At 51.1% G+C, this 21,787-nt stretch overlaps 1 protein-coding gene across 2 annotated transcripts in view; it reads right to left on the bottom strand.

Moving 5' to 3' along the window:
* Window positions 1–19,004, bottom strand: part of REXO1 (RNA exonuclease 1 homolog) — a 38,990-nt gene extending 19,986 nt beyond the window's left edge. The window contains exons 1-5 of one of the 2 annotated variants that reach the window (XM_081846043.1): window positions 18,718–19,004; window positions 7,844–9,519; window positions 4,971–5,075; window positions 2,685–2,916; window positions 45–202 (exon numbers count right to left, since the gene is read on the bottom strand). In XM_081846043.1, coding sequence (XP_081702169.1) covers window positions 45–202; window positions 2,685–2,916; window positions 4,971–5,075; window positions 7,844–9,519; window positions 18,718–18,889 — 2,343 coding nt within the window. In that variant the 5' untranslated portion in view covers window positions 18,890–19,004. Of the gene's footprint in view, window positions 1–44; window positions 203–2,684; window positions 2,917–4,970; window positions 5,076–7,843; window positions 9,520–14,463; window positions 14,522–18,717 lie in introns of those variants that run through there. The other variant, XM_081846044.1, reaches the window with a different exon arrangement.
* Window positions 19,005–21,787: the final 2,783 nt, after the last annotated feature.

Raw genomic sequence — 21,787 nt, 5'->3', positions numbered from 1 at the left:
GAAGCAATTCGGGGGGGGGGGCAGGCAGTGGAGAGAATCTGTACCTGCAGTGTGGGAGCGTGGGCTATCCTTTTGGGGACGTTCGTGTTGGTCGTCTTGGACGCCATCCCAGCAAGCGTGCGAGCTTTCAGGGATAGGGCTTCGGCCCCGTTGGAAGACGCCGCGCTCCCAGGCGGAGCGGTTTTCTTGAGGCCTCCTAGGGCTGGGGGACAAGCAAGCAGAAAACACGATAAACCTAACAGGGCAACATGTAGAGCTAAACCCAGTACAGTGGTACGTTGGTTCTCAAACTTAATCCGTTCTGCAAATTCCATTCGGAAACCAAGGCGTTCCAAAACCAAAGCTCGCTTTCCAGTTGAAAGTAATGCAAAATGGATTAATCCATTCCAGACTTTTAAAAACAACCCCTAAAACAGCAATTTAACATGAATTTTACTATCTAACCAGACCACTAATCCATAAAATGAAAGCAATAAACAGTATACTGCAGTCACACAATCAATCAATCAATCAATCAATCCAATCAATCAATCAATCAATCAATCGGTCCACTGTCCTTCAGACCATGTGGTGGGCCGGACTTTATTTTTGGGGTGGAAAATGAACGAATTCCTATGCCCCACAAATAACCCAGAGATGCATTCTAAATCAAAGGACACATTCTACTCATGTAAAAACATGCTGATTCCTGGATCGACCGCGGGCCGGATTGAGAAGTCGACTGGGCCGCATCCAGCTCACGGGCCTTAGTTTGCCCACCCCTGGGTTAAAACATGGGCAGGATTTCAACCACACTTGTAAAGTATGGGTAATTTGGAAGGATAAAAACTTGGGTAAGTGTTGATATGAAGTTGTAAATATTATCGTTAGGACCCAGGGAAGGGAGATGTGTGGAAGTCAGGAGATTCAGAGCAATCTCGATAGTCGGATCTTGAATTTTTTGTTGTTTTATGATTATACTTTTAAAAATCAAATAATAATAAAAAACGAGAGAGGAACACAAAACTTTTCTCTATGCATCCCCCCCCCCCCGCAATTTTGGAAACTTCCATAATGTCTCCTTCGGGGAGTAGAGGCCCCTGACTAGTTATCCGCTGCCATGCCGAGAGAGATAAACTACGCAGCGATTTATGATACCCAGGGCGAAGATCCTGGTGACATACTCTCTCCCTGTGCAGACAGGGAGATTAAATGGGATTCGCCTCCTATGCTCTGAAGGAGCCGTTCGTCACACCAGAGGCAGAAGCTGTTTTCGGATACGGAGAACTATCTCGTAGTGAGAGTGACCGCCATCGCGGCCACACACTGCATAATAACCCTCAAGCTTTGCCCCCTTAGGGCATCAGGTCAGCAAAACCTCCCTACTTTTAAATCTTTTTTGAGACTGGAACTAATTACAACTGAAGCGATATCCCTGCAGATTACCGTATTTTTCACCTATAAAATGCACCAGACCACAAGATGCACCTAGTTTTTGGAGGAGGAAAACAAGAAAAAAAATATTCTGAATCTCAGAAGCCAGAACAGCAAGAGGGATCGCTGCGCAGCGAAAGCAGCAATCCCTCTTGCTGTTCTGGCTTCTGGGATAGCTGCGCAGCCTGCATTCGCTCCATAAGACGCACACACATTTCCCCTTACTTTTTAGGAGGGAAAAAGTGAGTGTTATAGAGCAAAAAATACGGTAATTCTCACCCGCAACGCAAATTGGCTGCTGGCGTAAAGAAGAGGCGTTAATTTTAACAGGCAAGGAAAAACAAAGCAAAAAAAAAGCTTATCCTGTTTCTCTGTAATTAACGAAAGTTCACACCACGGATGAGGTCGCTCCTGCTTCTTAAATAATAATAATAATAATCGTTTTATATTACTCTTACCTCTCTGTCCTGTCCGTGTGGCATCGGCTGTAAAAGTGAAACTGGAAACAGCGTGGGAATGGAATGCAATGTTTACTTAAACTGGCGCAAGATAAGGGGGAAGACGAACAGAACCCAACGCGGCAAAGGGATTGCGGAAAACCCCACTGATTGTTGGCATCAGTGGGACGATTATTGGGTGAGCAATTGGGAGAGATCAGGGCTGAGGTGGGCAGAGTGGAGCTAGAGTGGATCCCTGCAGATCCCATCAGGGCACTCCGCATTTTCTTTCTTTTTTTCTTTTTCTTTTTTTTTAATTCTCTTTATTAAGTTTCATTCTTCACATACTCACAAAAAAGTAAAACACAGAACATTAAATAAAAGGTAAGAGGGCACCATCACAAAAAGAAAAAAGGGGACAGGTCAGAAAAGAAAATAATAATAATAATAATAATAAAATAAAATACAAAATAAACATTAGACCAATACATATCACACACTATCTGACTTCCTTCCCTACTGATTTCGGATTTCTAATTTTTAAAATATCACTTTTACCGCTGATATTGGTTATTAGTTTGTACATCGGAAGTTTTATATTAAACCTGCTATAGTTGGTAGGTTTTTAAAATTAGTTTCTATTAGGGCACTCCGCATTTTCTTAAGGAAATACAGAACAGTCGCCATCACTTCGAATCTTAACATGGGGGTGTCCTCCCAAAACACATGTGACCATTACACAAACAAAAAACAAAACGCCATGCTCTACCAGATGTTGAAATAGCCTGTCACTCAGAAAGGAAGATCCCCACCCCTTGTAGCAGAGAAGCTTACCGCACTTGGACACTGCAGGAAGAGCTGGGTTGGGCACGTGAGCGATCCGCTTCTTCTCCCCTTTGTGCATCGCCACGGAGGCTCTCGGGGGTGCTGGAGACGGCCGCGTGGGGGGCAGCTGCCGGGCCAGCTGGGCCGCCTGCTTCTGGGCCAGCTGGATCCGCTGGTAGCACACCTCTTGGGCCGTCGGGGGCCGGTACGGGCGGAAGACGGGCTTGGTCGGGGTCTCGGCCTGCGCGGGGAGGAAGGGGGTTGGTCGGCACCGACAAGACGGGGTGGCAAACCGAGGCCAGAGTTTGAGCCAATTATAAAGGAAGAGGCAGGAAGGTTAGCCCCACCCACTTAATGATCCAGAGTGATCCATGCGACGGTCACCTCCAGGCTTGACTACTGTAATTCGCTCTACGCGGGGCTGCCCTTGAAGCTGTCCCAGAAACTCCAGCGGGTGCAGAATGCAGCAGCGAGGCTCCTCACGGGGTCTCTGCCATGGGAGCATATTCACCCAGTGCTTTTCCAGCTGCAGTGGCTCCCGGTGGAGTACAGGGTCAGATTTAAGGTGCTGGTTTTGACCTTTAAAGCCCTTCATGGCCTAGGACCCTCATACCTACGGGACCGCCTCTCCCGGTCTGCCCCACGGAGATATTTTAATGTTGTATTTTAATCTTGTTTTTAAGTTGTATTCATTCAACTTGTTTTTGTTATTGCTTGTTAGTCGCCCTGAGCCCGGCCTTGGCTGGGGAGGGCGGGGTATAAATAAAAATTATTATTATTATCATCATTATTAATCACCCCTACGCGTGATCACATGAGGGATGGTGGACCGGCCCACGGCTGAAAAAGCTTGCTGACCCCTGTTTGTAGTGGGACACGATCCGGCAAGTGCCACATGGGCTACACCCAGTACGTAGCAAGGCCACCTTTGTTCTCTCTCCACGACCTCAAACCCAGTGTAAGTTAGTCCGGGTACAGCGGTGCTAAGGAACAGCGAAATGTTTGAGCTTCGCCGTTTCCAACTCATTTCACCCCTGTCCCTTATCTCTGTGTTAGATTGGGGGTGGGGGACTAATGGATGGTTGGGCGAAAAGCACAAGACGTGATTTGTGCTGACCACAGACCTTACTTGTCAAAACAACGCTTTTGCGGCAAGGCAGGGAGAAAAAGGGGTCAGCACAAACCTTGCAAACATTGAGCCATGAAGAGCTCTCTGCTTTCGTTTCAAGGGGTGAAAAACAAAGCCCTCCAGAGCGGAAAATTCCAGTAAAAAGAAACCGGGGAGGGAAGAGAACACAGATGGAGATTCCACAGCGGAGAGAGTTGCCCAGGTGTTGCTGGACCACAAATCCCAGCATCCCTGGCCACTGGGGGCTGATGCGAGTTGGAGTCTAAAGGCATCTGGAGGGCCAAAGGTTTGCTGCCCACCCCTGATCTAAGAAGAGGTTTTCCCCTCTCTCAGGAAGGGAACCTACGGCCTTCTGCACATTGCTGGACTCTCTCGTTGTCTGTGACCATTGGGCTGTGCTGCCTTGAGGCTGACGGGAGTCTGAGACCCGATGACGACATTCAGAACCCCAGCAAATCTGAATATTCAGACCAGGGTGGGGGAAAATCAATGCTGTTGTTTTTTAAAAAGAAAAGAAAAATCAGATTTTTTTAATCATTTAAAAATTTAGATCGGATTTTTAAAATAAAATGCTTTCGGAGGAAAAATCTTTCTAAAGATTTGCTATTTTAGTCCAATAAGGAAATAAGGATTTGTTTTCCATTTTTCATGTGTGCTAAAACTCCGTCTAAGCTTTTTGCTTTGTTTTTAATTGTTTAACCACATCAGCTAACAAACATGGATACATACGCTACGAGGTTACTGTCTTAGTTAAATGAATTGTTCAACTTGTTGCTAAGGAAATGATCTGTTTGTCTCCTTGCAATAAGGCACAGCAGAAAAGTTGCGCAAATATAAGCAGTTAACTTAAAAAAACCTCACAACAATTTCATAATGATCTCTATTTCTAACAGTATAATCAAATCTGTAATTCTTGATGTAACCGTAAAAACTACTCTGAAAATGTATAATTCCAAAACGTATGTCTATTTCAGCAGCGGTATCGTAAAAGCCCGTTTTCGTAAGGCGGCGGATTTAAGCTTCGACTTTCCGCGTTCGGAATTTGGAGGGGGTGGGAAGAGTGAGGTTTATATTCAGGCCAATACGGTAAAACGGCATCTTTGGGCATGATCCAGCTGCTGCTAAGGGTTTTCTGATGCTCTCGATCTCCACAGATATCAACTTACGTTCCCTGGCTTTGTCGCGTGTGAGATCCTCCGCTTCTGGCCAGGAAAGAGCGTGGTTAGACAGTCTTCGGCCGGCTTTTCCTCGGACCCTTCCTCTTTCGGCGGCTGGCGGGGTGGGGGGGAGAGAGAGGGAGGAAGGCAGGGGATAAAAAGAGAGAGGGTTAAACAAAGCGAGCGAAGGCTTTCTGCTACACCACTGTTTGCATATTTTGCTGGGAAGGAGGGTGGGGAAAAGAGCCTCGCCTTACAGTAACAGGAACCGTGAAACAGAAGCGAAAGCGAAACAAATAAGATTTGTGGGGAGGGAAGTCACTTCGCAGAAGAAATTGCACAGGGGTCAGCAACCTTTTCCAGCCGTGGGCCGGTCTACCGTCCCTCAGACCAGTGTTTCCCAACCTTGGGCCTCCAGCTGTTTTTGGACTACAACTCCCATCATCCCTAGCTAGCAAGACCAGTGGTCAGGGATGATGGGAATTGTAGTTCAAAAACAGCTGGAGGCCCAAGGTTGGGAAACACTGCCTCAGACCATGTGGAGGTACAGTGGTACCTCGGGTTAAGTACTTAATACGTTCCGGAGGTCCGTACTTAACCTGTAACTGTTCTTAACCTGAAGCACCACTTTAGCTAATGGGGCTTCTGTGCGATTTCTGTTCTCATCCTGAAGCAAAGTTCTTAACCTGAAGCACTATTTCTGGGTTAGCGGAGTCTGTAACCTGAAGCGTATGTAACCTGAGTTACCACTGTATTTTTTGGGGGGGGGGGGACTGAACGAATTCCTATGCCCCACAAATAACCCAGAGGTGCGTTTTAAATAAAAGGACACATTCTACTTGTGTAAAAACACGCTGGTTCCCGGACCGTCCGAGGGACTGATTTAGAAAGCGACTGGGCCGCATCCAGCCCCCGGGCCTTAGGCTGCCTACCCCTGCCCTTGTGTGACAAAATGGAAGCTGCTTTCTCAGAAAGCCCTGCCGGGAAGGATAGCCCTCGCCTCGCAGCCTTCTGGCCTGCAGTTACAGGCTTTCATCAGCGATGGGGGGAGCCTCCAAATGCTCTTAGACTCCGGCTCCCATTGGCCATCGCGGTCAGAGGCGATGGGAGTTGTGATCCAGAAACACCTGATCACAAACCGTGTCCTGAAACTAACTCGCAGTAGAAGAGGCATTCGCCGCTCTCAGGAGAGAACGTGCCTTCTTGAACCAGGGTCTCCCAAACCGGGGTCTCCGGCTGCTTTTGGAATACAGTTCCCATCATCCCTGAGCATAGGTCCTGCTAGCTAGGGGTGAGGGGAGTTGCAGTCCCAAAGCAGCTGGAGAACCAAGCTTGGGAAACCCTTGGGAAACAGAGGCAGCCTCCCTCCTCTTGTAAGCTGCTTCTTAGATTAAAGACGGTGGACTTGAGGGAGCCTTCAGGTTCCTGCCGGACTACAACTCCCAGCAGGCCCACCAACCAAGAGTGAGGGACGGTGGGAGTCCAGCAAAAATCTGGAAGGCCTCCCAGCTTCCCTGTCCTCATTTTACATTATGCTCAGCAGGGTGGATAAAAATCAATGGTTTTTAAAATTTTAAATCAGATTTAAAAAAAATATATTAAGATTTTTTTTTATTTTTAAAAAACTATTTCAAAAGATTTTCCATTTAAGTTACATTATACTCCACAGGCTATTCATCAGGAAATAAGGGTTTGTCTTTAAGTTTTTCATGCATGCTGAAACTCAGTCTAAGTTTTTTTATTATTATTGTTTAGCCACATCAGTTAACAAACATGGATACAAAGTTACTGTCTTAGCTAAATAAATTGTTTAAACTGTTATTAAGGAAATGGTTGTTTTTCTCCTCCCAATAAAACACAGCAGAAAAGTTAACTTATTAAACCTCACCATAATTTCATAATTATTGGTCTATGTATTTCTAACAGTAGAACCAAATCGGTAATTTTTGATGTAACTGTAAAAACGACTCTGAAAATTTACTCTTCCAAAAATGAAACCTTCATCTTGTTGTAAATATTAAGATGATACCAGCAGGAATATCTCTGTAAAAAAAGATCTAAATCAAGTCTTACTGACTAGTGATTTAAATGGTGATTTAAATCCAATCCACCCTGATGCTCAGTGCCACTGAGTTACTTTTATTTGTGCGATAAATCACCCGAAAAGGCTGTGGGTAGTTCAGGCCGTACAGCACAAGACCCTTAACCCCAGGGTAATGAGTTTGAATCCCACCTTGGCCGAAAGATTCCTGCATTGCAGAGGGTTTGGCTAAGTGACCCTGGTGAGCCATTCTAACTCTAAAAAATTATATGATTCCGATTCTACGAAAGGGTCCGAGCAAACAGGTGTTGGCCGCAGAAACACCTCCCGTTTTTACGTTTCACTCGGAATAGCTAAACTCAAAAGAATTAAGGGAGTGCGACCCCCCCACAAAGCAGCCTCACCTGGGTTAAGTTGGAGCGGAGCCAGAGGGGCTTTCTTCCCAACCTAAATGTAAAGGTAAAGGGACCCCTGACCGTTAGGTCCAGTCGTGGCTGACTCTGGGGTTGCGGCGCTCATCTCGCTTTACTGGCCGAGGGAGCCGGCGTACAGCTTCCGGGTCATGTGGCCAGCAGGACTAAGCCGCTTCTGGCGAACCAGAGCAGCGCACGGAAACACCGTTTACCTTCCCACCGGAGTGGTACCTATTTATCTACTTGCACTTTGACGTGCTTTTGAACTGCTAGGTTGGCAGGAGCAGGGACCGAGCAACAGGAGCTCACCCCGTCATTGCGGGGATTCGAACCGCCGACCTTCTGATCGGCAAGTCCTAGGGTCAGTGGTTTAACGCACAGTGCCACCCGCGTCCCTTTCTCAACCTACCTGCCCCCAAACCTCTCACCTGCTTCCCCAGCCTGCCTTTGTCTTCCGTCTTGACGTCGGTCGACTCGTTAAAAATCCGAAGGCACTCCTCCATGGGGTCGGACTCAAAGTCTATGTCCCTCTCCAGGACCGAATAGTCGAGCTCGTCGGAAGAGGAAGACGAGGAGGAGGAAGGAGGAGGAGCAGCAGCAGCTTTGGGCGCCTTAGGGCGCTTCGCCACCCCGTTGTCCTGGGGCGGAAGGAAGCAGCAGCCGTCGTCTCGGTCCGAATCCGAGCTCACGTCCGGGAAGGCCACGGGGTGAGGCTGCCCCGCTTGCCCCTCATCCCCGCTCTCATCCCCGAAGAGATCAGCGTGGCTCAGAGCCCGCCGTTTCGGCTTGCACTTGGCTCCGGGGCTCTCCGTGGGTCCCTTTGAGGCGGGACGCTTCCCCTGCTTGTCTTTACGTTCGGCCTGCGAAGCCTCAGCCTTGGGTCTCAAACCCCCGGGCTGGTTCAGCTTGCCATCTTTCTTCACGCTGCCCACTTTCTTCTCTGCTCTGGGTCCTTGTGGGACCTTCTTGCACGTGCCAGAGCTCCCCGCTTTTGCAGCCTTGGGGGGCTCCTCCTGCTTCCTCGAGTGCCCGTCGGCGTGGGGCTTGCTGCGCTTCTCCTTACTCCTCTCTCCATTCCTGCGCTGAGCCTTTGCTTCCGCCTTTTCCTTGTCCGCAACCTTGGCACGCTCACTCTTGCCATCCGCCGCGTGGCCGCCAACGGCCTTCTTTTTCACCTTCTCCTTCGGGCCCCCCTTGCCCTCGCTCGTGTCCCTTTTGGGGGCCGCCTTGGCCAACCTTTCGCCCTCCTCTGGCGAGTCCTTGACGCCGCCCTCGATGTCCCCCATATCGTACTGCACCGCCGTCTCCTTCATTTGCCGAGAACGGGAATCGGGCCGCGGGGACCCCTTCCCGTCTGCGGGCTTGCTTCCCGGACCCCCTTTCGTTTTCGAAGGGAAGGCGGGAGCCGCTTCGCGCTCCTCTTCCGAGTCGGAGAACCTGGCGTCCGGCTCGGGGCCGCTCCCTGCGTCGCAGTGCTTCTTGGGAGAAGGCGAATACCCCTCCTCTGGGTCGGCCTCCCTTTTCCTCTTGGCCCCTCTCTGCTCCTTGGCTTTGCTCAGGAGCCGGGCGGAGTAATTCGAGAGGGGGTCATACTCCAAGTCCGTGGACGGCTTGGAGTTGTCGAGGGTGTATTTGCTCTTGGCGAGGGTGCAACTGTACTTCTTGGGCTGGGTGACCACCGTGGGCACGTACTCAAGCGAGCTGCCCTTGCCTTTCGCCTTGTCGAAGGAATCCAAGGTGTACTTGGTGGAGCGGCTAGGAGTGGCCACCGCAAGGGGGGTGGGATTGTAGTCGGCACTGCCGCCCGCGCTGTAGCCCCCGGGGTTATATTCCAAGGCAGTGAAGGACTTGGGTGCTGCAGACCCAGAGGCCTTGGAGACGAGCGAAGGGGGCTCGGAAGAGCCGTACTCCTTCGCCGTCCCCAAGAGCTCCTCGTACTTCTTTTGCTCACGCTCGACTTCGTTCTTGACGGCCTCGATGGCCTTGTTGACCAGCTCGAGTTCCAGGATGCCTGGCGCCGCCTCGGCAATCTCCTCCAAGGAGCCATTGCGGCTCTGCGACACGGGCTTGGGAAGCTCCGGGTTGTAAGGGTCATAGCCGCATCCTGCGGGGGGGAAAGAGAAAGGAAAATGTTATGACTTAGCATCTCTCTGATAATTCCCATCTAATTTTTAAAATAAACGTAAAATCCACCAGGCTGCATCAGTGATGCATCAACTGTTGACCCAGTGTCAGAAACTCAGATACAGTGGCACCTCAGGTTAAGTACTTAATTCGTTCCAGAGGTCCGTTCTTAACCTTAAACTGCTCTTATCCTGAAGCACCACTTTAGCTAATGGGGGCCCCCCGCTGCCGCTGCCACACAATTTCTGTTCTCATCCTGAAGCAAAGTTCTTAGCCCGAGGTACTATTTCTGGGTTAGCGGAGTCTGTAACCTGAAGCGTCTGTAACCTGAAGCGTCTGTAACCGGAGGTAACACTGTATATATCAGCTAGGTGCCAAATGACTCCTTAAACCAAGGTTATAGTGGCCAAAATGGAATGTCGTTTTGGGGCGAGACGGCTCAAAAGTTGGACAGACTTTGATTGATTTTCATCTGGTTAGTTCAGAGAACAACCCTGAGCTAGTTTAAGAGCTCTGAGAACTTTAAGAAGGAAAGTCCCTTGATCCAGGGACAGTAAACATCTATATTGGCCTATTCCCACCTTTTTCTTAATGGTGACACGGACCATTCATAAAATAGGGATATTCCGCACAACTGTGAGAAGGGAGGAAGCGAAGACAAGCGACAACAATTCGCTGTTCGCTGCTCCTGCTCAGGCTGCCCAGAAAAAGCATTTTGGTTCCTGAGATTCATTCCGATTGTGCAGGTAAAATATAACTGGCAGAATTCTACAGGATGGGGTGTTCGTGTGTGAAAACAGTCAAGATCCAACGATCCCCAGGCATCTTCACTTGGTCGCAATTGGCCCATAAAAGGTAAAGGTAAAGGGACCCCTGACCATTAGGTCCAGTCGTGACCGACTCCGAGGTTTTAACTGCTGTGTTTTAACTGACTGTATGCAAACTGAGTCTCTGAGACACGTTGCATGGAAGGCAATGAAGTAATCAGCAGCCAAGACGCCAGTCCTCACCATCTCAGGCCTATCTGCTCTGCTGGGCAACCCTCACACTCCTGCACTAGAGAAAAGGGAGAAGATTGCTTCAAAGGTTTTAGGGGCGGACACGAGCTCATCACAGCTATTCCCCCCATTTTGTGGGGGCTGTTGCTAGTTGGAAATAACCACCCTGCCTTAGCTAGGCAGGCATAATCTCTGAGAAAAAGGGACCAAAAGGAGGAAACTGAAGCACTACCTTGCCTTAACCAAACTGGAAGCGGCGGGGAAAGGCTTTTCAGAAAAATTGCCCAATGCAAAGACTTCTAGGAAAGGAACTCTTGCCCAAGGAGGCGCTGTTTTTAATCAGTTTCTTAAGCCGGTCGCCTGAAGAGCAGAGATAAGCCCACTTTTGGTGAAGCTCGCTTATAGAAGCCACCCCAGAAACGAAGAGATATAAATCTCCCGCCGCCACAAGCCACTCCGGCCAAACTTGCGGAGTCAACCTATTCCTGGAAACGACTCTTCGTCGAGAACGTAACAGAAATGTCAAATGCGTTCGACGTTTTGAAATAAGAGTGTTTTTGCCAGGGTTGTGCCGATGATCTCCCCACGCCGCTGTGCTACCTTTTAGAGGTGGCCAGACTCGATCCCAAAGCCACAGATTCCCCATCTCTCACAGAATTGCAGAGGCGGAAGGGGCCTCCCAGGGGCCATCCAGCCGAACCGCCTGCAATGCCAGGATCACAGCTGAAGCATCCTGTGACGGGCAGCTTAAAAACCTCCAACTTTCCGAAGCAGCCCGTTCCACTCTTGCCGCCAGAAAGCTCTTCTTAATGCTTCGTCGGAATCTCCTTTCTTGAGCATCAGGAAGACGCGAGGATGCCTCTGTTTACAAGAGGTGTTCCTGTCCTGAGATGAGGGACAGGGAAAACGTCTATCCCCCCCCCCTCCCGGATGATGCTTGACCACAAACTTGACATGAGCCAACAGTGTGACGCGGCAGCTAAAAAAGCCAATGCAATTCTGGGCTGCACCAATAGGAGTATAGCATCTAGATCAAGGGAAGTAATAGTGCCACTGTATTCTGCTCTGGTCAGACCTCACCTGGAGTACTGTGTCCAGTTCTGGGCACCACAGTTCAAGAAGGACACTGACAAACTGGAACGTGTCCAGAGGAGGGCAACCAAAATGGTCAAAGGCCTGGAAACGATGCCTTATGAGGAACGGCTAAGGGAGCTGGGCATGTTTAGCCTGGAGAAGAGGAGGTTAAGGGGTGATATGATAGCCATGTTCAAATATATAAAAGGATGTCACATAGAGGAGGGAGAAAGGTTGTTTTCTGCTGCTCCAGAGAAGCGGACACGGAGCAATGGTTCCAAACTACAAGAAAGAAGATTCCACCTAAACATTAGGAAGAACTTCCTGACAGTAAGAGCTGTTGGACAGTGGAATTTGCTGCCAAGGAGTGTGGTGGAGTCTCCTTCTTTGGAGGTCTTGAAGCAGAGGCTTGACAACCATATGTCAGGAGTGCTCTGATGGTGTTTCCTGCTTGGCAGGGGGTTGGACTCGATGGCCCTTGTGGTCTCTTCCAACTCTAGGATTCTATGATTCTATGACTCCCAATTCTCATCAGCCCACATGGCCAATGGTCAGGAATTGTGGGACTTGCAGTCTAGCAACATTGGGGCGGGTGGGAGGTGTTGGCCAGCGCTGAATCTTGCAAAGGGGGGGTCAGGGACCATCATAAGTTGCAGCAGTTCAGGAAACATTACTGAAAAATGGAACTGAAAGGCTATTTTGACCTCCACCCCCCCCCCTTTATATACAAAACAGAGTTTCACCCCTGTGAAATTTGTCTCGAAAGCAAAGACAGAAATGAGGCAACGAGCTTCTGGACACCTGCAGCTCAAAGCTTAACCCAACTTGTCTTATAATTAGCAGGGAGAGACCATCGCGGGCAACGGATGTTTGAAAATCCGCCAACCCCCCATGCAATGCTCCGAGTCATTTCAGCACCCGATTTAAGGGCGATTAAAAGCTAAACAAAAACGAAGCTCTTCTTTCTGATGAAGGACATGGAGAACAGTGGCTTCGTCCCAGCGAGACGGTGAAACAGATAACTGCAAAGGCCGTTTGCTAATTTCCTCTCCCACCTTTCTTCGAGACTTGGGTAATTCAAGTCTGCCTCTTCAGCAGAAGTTAAATGTGCAACATATACAAAATAAATTTAAAAAGTGCCAGGTTCAAACCCTGGATTCCCCAGGGAGGGCTGGAGAAAATGACTCCCTGCCTGAAAACCTGGACAGCGGCTGCCAGTCCGTGTAGACAACACTAAGCTGGATGATCAATGGCGTAAGGCACCTTCCGATATTCATATTTAAACAAGCCATTTCTTTAGGCGAAAGCCTGTAGCTCAGTGGGTCAGCGTGCCGAAGGTTCTGGGGTCAATTCCCGGCATCTCTGGGTAGGGAAAAAAGGCCCCCTTGTGTGAGACTGGTCGGTATAGGGCAGTATACAAATTTAATATTAATAACCCTGGAGGATCTGTCAACGAGAGATGAACGGTCTGACCAGGAAGCTTCCTACATAAGCCTTCGAGGAAACAGCATGATAACACCAACACATACTTTGCAAGCAACGCTCTGCACACTAAGTTTTCTTCCACATGACTCAGGGAGCCCAATCTCCGCCCTAGACCCTGCAAAGACCCGTCAGAACGAGCCTCCCTGCTCCGCTGTTTCGATCTGGTTTAAGGCAGGTTCTCATGCTCTTAAAAGTAACCCGTCCAAAACCGAATTGAGGGAGGGAGCCACGGAATAATTGGTTTCCCTCGGAAGAAGAAACCAATATTTTTGGGACAATTCCTGTGCTTTTCTTTCCCATTGGTTTCCCTTCCAACAAATGGATTGATTTTTCAATGGTGTTTCGAGCACACACACCTCCCCCCCCCCCAAAATAATTTAATTTTGATGATTACACTATGTAAGGATCAAATGTCACTTAAGACCCAGGTAAAATGAACCGGGGGGGTGGTGGTGATAAGAATACTCTTTTCCAGGTATCAAAGGTCCAAGGTGACCCCAACAAGAGTGAAAAATTGCACTTCACAATGCAATTGCTACTTAATCCAGCCGTTAAGAGTAGGGAACATTTCAGTACTTTAAATAAAAACACACCTCCAGGAGATTTAAGTCAACACTGGATTAATTATCAAATGCAGCCTACCCCCACCAGTTAAAAACCCTCTCTGTGGGCATGTATTTGACCCAATGCGCTGGACCATAAAGAAGGCTGATCGCCGAAGAATGGATGCTTTTGAATTCTGGTGCTGGAGGAGACTCTTGAGAGTCCCATGGACTGCAAGAAGATCAAACCTCTCCATTCGGAAGGAAACCAGCCCTGAGTGCTCCCTGGAAGGACAGAGCCTGAAGCTGAGGCTCCAGTACTTTGGCCACCTCAGGAGAAGAGAAGACTCCCTGGAAAAGACCCTGATGTTGGGAAAGATGGAGGGCACAAGGAGAAGGGGACGACGGAGGACGAGATGGTGGGACAGTGTTCTCGAAGCTACCAGCATGAGTTTGACCAAACTGCGGGAGGCAGTGGAAGACAGGAGGGCCTGGCGTGCTCTGGTCCAGGGGGTCACGAAGAGGCGGACACCACTAAACAACAACAACAACAACATATATATATATATATATATAGCACAGGAAAGCTTAGATGAAAACAAAGGATTTCAAGAATGCTTCACAGGTAAGTAGCAGAGAGTGAAGGGCTACCCGGCCGACATACAAAATTCACCAGCGGCATTGTAGGCTATATGCCTGGAAGATTGCGTGCCTCACCTCCAGAGAGCGGCCAATAATAGCAACCTTTTTTTACCTGGCACCCCAAAGAAAGAACACCAAGGATAGGAGGAATTAATCTTTTTTTATATAAAAAAAGAAATTTACCTGGGCTCTCGTGCGTTAGCAAGGAACGGAGGTATTTGTTCATGTTTCCAACTCTTATTTTAACGCGAGGATGTCGGCAGTCATGACTGCCCTACCTTCCTGTGGCAGCAGAGATATAGCAGAGGGTGGAGGAAACTGGTCGCAGGTCCCACTTTCGCAGAGTCGCATGGCTTTTAAAGAGACACTGCCCTCTTTTAGTTTTCAAGGGCGTTAGGTTCTCTGATGTTTAACTTTCCCACGATCCTCTTGAGACCCCAGTGCAGGTAAAACACGAATGCTTTTTCAGATTGGGAGATTCAGTATCTGAAAGCGTTAAGCTTATTCATTTGCCAAGGCCAGTGTTTTTTTGTTTTTTAAAAAAAAATGTTTACGGGTACAGTGGTGCCTCGCAAGGCGAAAGTAATCCGTTCCGTGAGGCTCTTCGTATAGCAATTTTTTTGTCTTGCGAAGCAAGCCCATTGACAGCTTAGCGGATTAGCGCTATTAGCGGTTTAGCGGCTTTTAGCGGATCAGCTGATAAACGGCTTAGCGGCTTAGGAGAAGGGGGGGGAAGGGGAAAAAACCCGCAGGAACTCGCAAGACATTTTCGTCTTGCGAAGCAAGCCCATAGGGAAATTCGTTTTGCGAAGCGCCTCCAAAATGGGAAACCCTTTCGTCTAGCGGGTTTTCCATCTTGCGAGGCGTTCGTCTTGCGGGGCACCACTGTACTCTCATATTCCTACTCGTATTGAAATACTGCCCCCTCAATGAGGCCAAACTTAGATTCACAAAATGTTTAGGGGTATGCGTACCCCTGCATACCCCCAGGAAAAAAAGCACTAGATAAACAGATAGATAGACAGGAGCAAAAGAACCGCTGAGCATACGCAGAGCACAATAGATAGATAGAAAGATAGAGAAATATTGATATATCTAGTGATAGGTAGATAGATAGATAGATAGGAGCACAAGAGTCCCTGAGAATACGCAGAGTGCCTTCCCCTTCTGTGAGGGCGGGTGCGGCTTCCGCTCCCCCCGCCTCCCTCCCAATGGTGCCTTTGAGCATATGCACAGCACAATAGACAGACAGAAAGGTAGATGTATCAATATATTTAGTTATAGATTAGATAGATACAGAGGGGAGTGCAAGAGCTGCTGAGCTTACACAGAGCACGACAGAGAGATAGACTGATATAGATAATAATATATAGATGTATCTCGTTATACTGTAGATAGATAGATAGACAGATACAAGTGCCAGAGCCCCTGAGCATACGCAGAGCACAATAGAAAGACAGATAGAAAGATAATGATATATAGATATAGAGCCCCTGAGCGTACCCAGAGCACGAAAGATATATACCTCATTATAGATAGGTAGACGGGAGCGCAGGAGCCCCTGAGCATAGGCAGAGTGCTCTCCTCCTGAGGGCGGGCGTGGCTCCTTTCCCCTCCTCCCTGCCCCTGAGCATACGCAGAGCGCTCTGTATCTTTATACCTATAGATTTATGGGAGCGCAGGAGTCCCTGAGCATACGGAGAGCACAACAGAGAGATAGATAGAAAGAAAGATATACACCTCATTATAGATAGATAGATGGGAGCGCAGGAGCCCCTGAGCATACACAGAGCGCCCTCCCTCCTGAGGGCAGGCGTGGCTCCCTTCCCTCCCTCTCGACTGGCCCCTGAGCATACGAAGAGCACAGTAGAAAGATAGACAGATAGAAAGAAAGATATATACCTCATTATAGATAGATAGGGAGCGCAAGAGCCCCTGAGCGTACACAGAGCGCTCTGTATCTATATACCTATAGATATATGGGAGCGCAGGAGCCCCTGAGCATACGCAGAGTGCCTTCCCTCCTGAGAGTGGGTGTGGCTCCCTTCTTCCCTCTCTCCCTGCCCCTGAGCATACGCAGAGCGCTCTATTTCTATATATCTATAGATAGACGGGAGCGCAGGAGCTCCTGAGCATATGCAGAGCGCCTTCCCCTCCCTCCTGAGGGCGGGCGTGGCTCCCTTCCCCCCTCCGCTCCCTCTCTCCCTGCCCCTGAGCATACGCAGAACGCTCTAGATATATGGGAGCGCAAGAGCCCCTGGGAGTACGCAGAGCACAATGGATAGGAAGATAACGATATATAGATATACCTAGTGATAGATAGATGGGAGCGCAGGAGCCCCTGAGCATACGCAGAGCACAACAGATAGAGAGAAAGATAATGAGCCCCTGAGCATACGCAGAGTGCCTTCCCTCCTGAGAGTGGGTGTGGCTCCCTTCTTCCCTCTCTCCCTGCCCCTGAGCATACGCAGAGCGCTCTATTTCTATATATCTATAGATAGACGGGAGCGCAGGAGCTCCTGAGCATATGCAGAGCGCCTTCCCCTCCCTCCTGAGGGCGGGCGTGGCTCCCTTCCCCCCTCCGCTCCCTCTCTCCCTGCCCCTGAGCATACGCAGAACGCTCTAGATATATGGGAGCGCAAGAGCCCCTGGGAGTACGCAGAGCACAATGGATAGGAAGATAACGATATATAGATATACCTAGTGATAGATAGATGGGAGCGCAGGAGCCCCTGAGCATACGCAGAGCACAACAGATAGAGAGAAAGATAATGAGCCCCTGAGCATACGCAGAGTGCCTTCCCTCCTGAGAGTGGGTGTGGCTCCCTTCTTCCCTCTCTCCCTGCCCCTGAGCATACGCAGAGCGCTCTATATCTATGTACCTATAGATAGACGGGAGCGCAGGAGCCCCTGAGCGTACGCAGAGTGCCTTCCCCTCCCCCCTGAAGGTGGGCTTGGCTCCCTCCCTCCCTCCCTGTCCCCCTCGACTGGCCCCTGAGCATACGCAGAGCGCCTTCCCCTGAGGGCGGGCGAGGCTCCCTTCCCCCCTCCCTCCCCCTCCCCCTCGACTGGCCCCTGAGCATACGCAGAGCGCTCTATATCTATATACCTATAGATAGACGGGAGCGCAGGAGCTCCTGAGCATACGCAGAGTGCCTTCCCCTCCCCCCCCGAGGGTGGGTGTGGCTCCCTCCCCCCTCCCTCCCCCCTCCCGGCCCCTGAGCATACGCAGAGTGCCCTCCCCTCCCCCTGAGGGCGGGCGTGGCTCCCTTCCCCCCTCCCTCCCTCCCCTCCCCCTCCCGGCCCCTGAGCATACGTAGAGCGCCTTCCCCCCTCCCCCTCGACTGGCCCCTGAGCATACGCAGAGCGCTCTATATCTATATACCTATAGATAGACGGGAGCGCAGGAGCTCCTGAGCATACGCAGAGTGCCTTCCCCTCCCCCCCCCCGAGGCCGGGCGTGGCTCCCTTCCCCCTCCCTCCCCCCTCCCCCCTCTCGACTGGCCCCTGAGCATACGCAGAGTGCCTTCCCACTGAGGGCGAGCTTGGCTCCCTTCCCCCTCCCCCTCCCCCTCGCCTGGCCCCTGAGCATACGCAGAGCGCCTTCCCCCCTCCCTCCCTCCCCCTCCCCCCTCCCCCCCCTGAGCATACGCAGAGCGCCTTCCCCCCTCCCTCCCTCCCCTCCCCCCTCCCCCCCCTGAGCATACGCAGAGCGCCTTCCCCCCTCCCTCCCTCCCCCCCTCGCCTGGCCCCTGAGCATAGGCAGAGCGCCTTCCCCCCTCCCCCTCGCCTGGCCCCTGAGCATACGCAGAGCGCCTTCCCCCCTCCCTCCCTCCCTCCCCCCTCGCCTGGCCCCTGAGCATAGGCAGAGCGCCTTCCCCCCTCCCTCCCTCCCTCCCCCCCTCCCCTGGCCCCTGAGCATAGGCAGAGCGCCTTCCCCCCTCCCTCCCTCCCTCCCCCCCTCGCCTGGCCCCTGAGCATAGGCAGAGCGCCTTCCCCCCTCCCCCTCCCCCCCCTCGCCTGGCCCCTGAGCATACGCAGAGTGCCCTCCCCTCCCCCCTGAGGGCGGGCGAGGCTCCCTTCCCCCTCCCCCTCCCCCTCCCCCTCCCCCCCTCGCCTGGCCCCTGAGCATACGCAGAGTGCCTTCCCCTCCCCCCCTGAGGGCGGGCCAGGCTCCCTTCCCCCCCTCCCTCCCCCTCCCTCCCTCCCCCCCTCCCCTGGCCCCTGAGCATACGCAGAGCGCCTTCCCCCCTCCCCCTCGCCTGGCCCCTGAGCATACGCAGAGTGCCCTCCCCTCCCCCCTGAGGGCGGGCGAGGCTCCCTTCCCCCCTCCCTCCCCCTCCCCCCCTCGCCTGGCCCCTGAGCATAGGCAGAGCGCCTTTCCCCTCCCTCCCTCCCCCCTCGCCCGGCCCCTGAGCATAGGCAGAGCGCCGCCACCTGCTGCCGAGGCGGAGGGCCTCCTGCTGCTGCTGCTGCTGCTGCTGCTCCTGGCCTGGCCCTGCGGGGCGTGCGGGGGGCCGGGCGGGTGTCGGAAGTGGCAGTAGGGCCTGTGGCAGGCGGTGCCGAAGGGGCAGTCGACGCCTCGCAGGAAGCCGCTCGAGCGGAGCATCCCGGCGGGGCCTGAGGGGAGCAGGGACCAGGCCAGCCGCCGGCTCTTTCTTCTTCTGTCAGGCCGCCGCCATCTTGGCTGAGGGCAAGGCCGGGGGCTTCGCCGCGCCGCAACGCGCCTGCGCCGCGCGGGCCGGAAACCACGCCTTCCCCTCGGAAGACAAGATAGGAGGAGCTCGAGCGGGAGAGGGGCAACGACGCGCATGCGCCCCGGGGGGCCGCCATCTTGATTGAAGCCGTCTGGTTCCGGGGACGGAGGGCGGCCATTGCGCATGCTCCTTAAACCATAAAGGGTGGAGGCTTCGGAAAGCTTAGAAAAGGCGCCATGTTGGCTAAGGGCAAAAGGCCGAGAGGATGTAGGACTGCTCCAAAGCGCATGCTCGTTGCCAGAAGGGCCCTTCAACGCCCACTTTAGTGTCTTTCCAGGGCATGAGGTGGCTTAGGAGGTGCCTGTTGGAAAGTTGGAATAAGGAAGGGAAAATGGGATAAAATCACGGGCAGAGGGGAACGGGTATGAAAGAGGAAAGGGGGATTTAAAGAAAGAAGTCGGGGAGAAAGGAAAAAAAAGGAACTGAGCAAAAGTCACCTGGCTGCCAACTTTTTTTTTTTTCCAGAAAAGGCTCCTCTGCCCTTAAAACTGCATTTTTTTTACTAAAATTTTTACAAAAGTACAGTTTTGAGTGTCTTTCCTCCTCTCTCACCTCGCAAAAAAAGATGCACAATAGGGGGACATCTATTGCATTTTTTCTCACTGGAACAGTAGGCACAGGAGCCCTGCTGCAGAGAACATGGAGAAGTGTTGGCAGCAAAACTAAAGCAAATACAGTCAAAACTTGGCAGTGTTGGGTTGGAAGTTGGGTATGATCAACAGCAGGGCTTGTTTCCTAGCGCCAAGAGCCTCTGAGCATGTTAAAAGTGGCTCATTATTACAGAGCAAAGTGCTGGTCTCTCCCTCCACGAAGGTTTTATTTCTTTACATTTAATTCCACGCTGCATCATATTTATAGATCTCCAACCCCATTCACAGAAGGTTGTGTTTCTTCCATTATTAAATGAATCCACACGTTGGTTAACTGTGATTGCTGCTTGCTGGTCATGTTGTGCGAATGCCCAATTATCATCTTCCAAAGCGACTATTCGGAACTTAAAAATGGAAAGCATAATGCTGGTGGTAACCAAAAGGGGTTCAAAGACTCTCTCAAGGCAAATCCAAAAAAATGTAGTATCAACACCAACAATTGGGAAACACTGGTCCACGAGCGCTCCAGTTGGAGAACAGCCTTTCCCAAAGGTGTCGTGGGCTTTGAAGACACTCGAACTCAGGACGCAAGGGAGAAACGTGCTAAGAGGAAGGGACGCTTGGCAAATGCACACCGTGATCAACTCCTGCGTGGAAACCAATGTCCCCACTGTGGAAGGATGTGGGGATCCAGAATTGGCCTCCACAGTCACTTATGGACTCATTTATAAAACCATGTTTATGGAAGACAATCTTATTCGGCTACGAGGGATCGCCAAAGAAGATGATGATGAAGAGGTCAAGTATCAACAAGGCAGAGACATCCTTTGGTATTTTCTACACTTGGGGGGGGGGGAGAGACACGGGTGGCGCTGTGGGTTAAACCACAGAGCCTAGGACTTGCCAATCAGAAGGTCGGCGGTTCGAATCCCCACAATGACGGGGTGAGCTCCCGTTGCTCGGTCCCTGCTCCTGCCCACCTAGCAGTTCGAAAGCACAAAGTGCAAGTAGATAAATAGGTACCGCTCCGGCGGGAAGGTAAATGGCATTTCCATGCGCTGCTCTGGCTCGCCAGAAGCGGCTTAGTCCTGCTGGCCACATGACCCGGAAGCCACACGCCGGCTCCCTCGGCCAGTAAAGTGAGATGAGCGCCGCAACCTCAAAGTCGGTCACGACTGGACCTAATGGTCAGGGGTCCTTACACTTGGGGGGGGGGTGTTATGCGCAACATTTCTTCTTCAATCCTCTTCCTAAATAACTTGGCAGATAGCTTATAAAAACAGTAATCCATATAAAACAAAGAGAGTCCCTTTTCCCACCCCAGATCAGTCTTGCGGTGAACTGCTGCGATTCCCGCACCAAAGGGGGTTGGTTTGGATGTCCTTTGGGGAGCCCTCCAACTCGCCCGATCCAGCGAGAAAATGTCCTTAAAAACAAAGCTGCCGTCCCAAACACATGGACCGGTGAGGAAGCCCTTCTTAAGACACGGCAAGGCATTTACAATAGCATGCAGGAAATCAATTTCACAAACAGCACACAAGACACACGAGTAAAGCAGTTTGTCGTTTTTATTTTTCAAGCGGCACACCCAAAACACACACACACACACACACACACACACACACACGAGCTTCAGTGCTTCTTTAAAAACAACAGGGGAAAAGGGTGCATGGGATATTGACAATATCTCAAATCCTTCACCCCCATCTCTACCACGATGCACGGGTTTTTCAGACCAGGAGAAGGGAACACGTTGTCAAATAAATACATTGCGTAATCCACCATTTGCACAAGTCATACGGCAGGGTTTGCCAGCTGTTTTGGCAAATTTTCGGCTGCTGAGCGGTTGCCAGACCCTCTGGCCATGTCTCTCCCCTGCCTGCCAAGACAGAAATTAAAAGTGCATGCACACCCAACTCTTCCATTTAAAACGGATCTTGGGAAAAGACCCAGTTGGATTATCCAAGCCTCGAAAAAGTGGATAAGAAGAGAACTTTGAAAGATTGGCATTCTCCCCAAATTCCACCTTCGGCACCTTGTGCTTTTCAAGGGAGAAAAACGACAGCCATGGGGCTTTGTGTGGGTCTCAGAGGGGGAAGATATCTCAAGATTTAGGGCAATCGAAGAACTCCCCAAGTTTTCTCAGAAGCAGCCTGGGGT

This window comes from Podarcis erhardii, assembly GCF_964252035.2.
Source record: "Podarcis erhardii genome assembly, chromosome: 18".
Lineage (NCBI taxonomy): Eukaryota > Metazoa > Chordata > Lepidosauria > Squamata > Lacertidae > Podarcis > Podarcis erhardii.
Note: the sequence above shows the minus strand (reverse complement) of the source record. Positions and strands in the feature narration are given on the sequence as shown.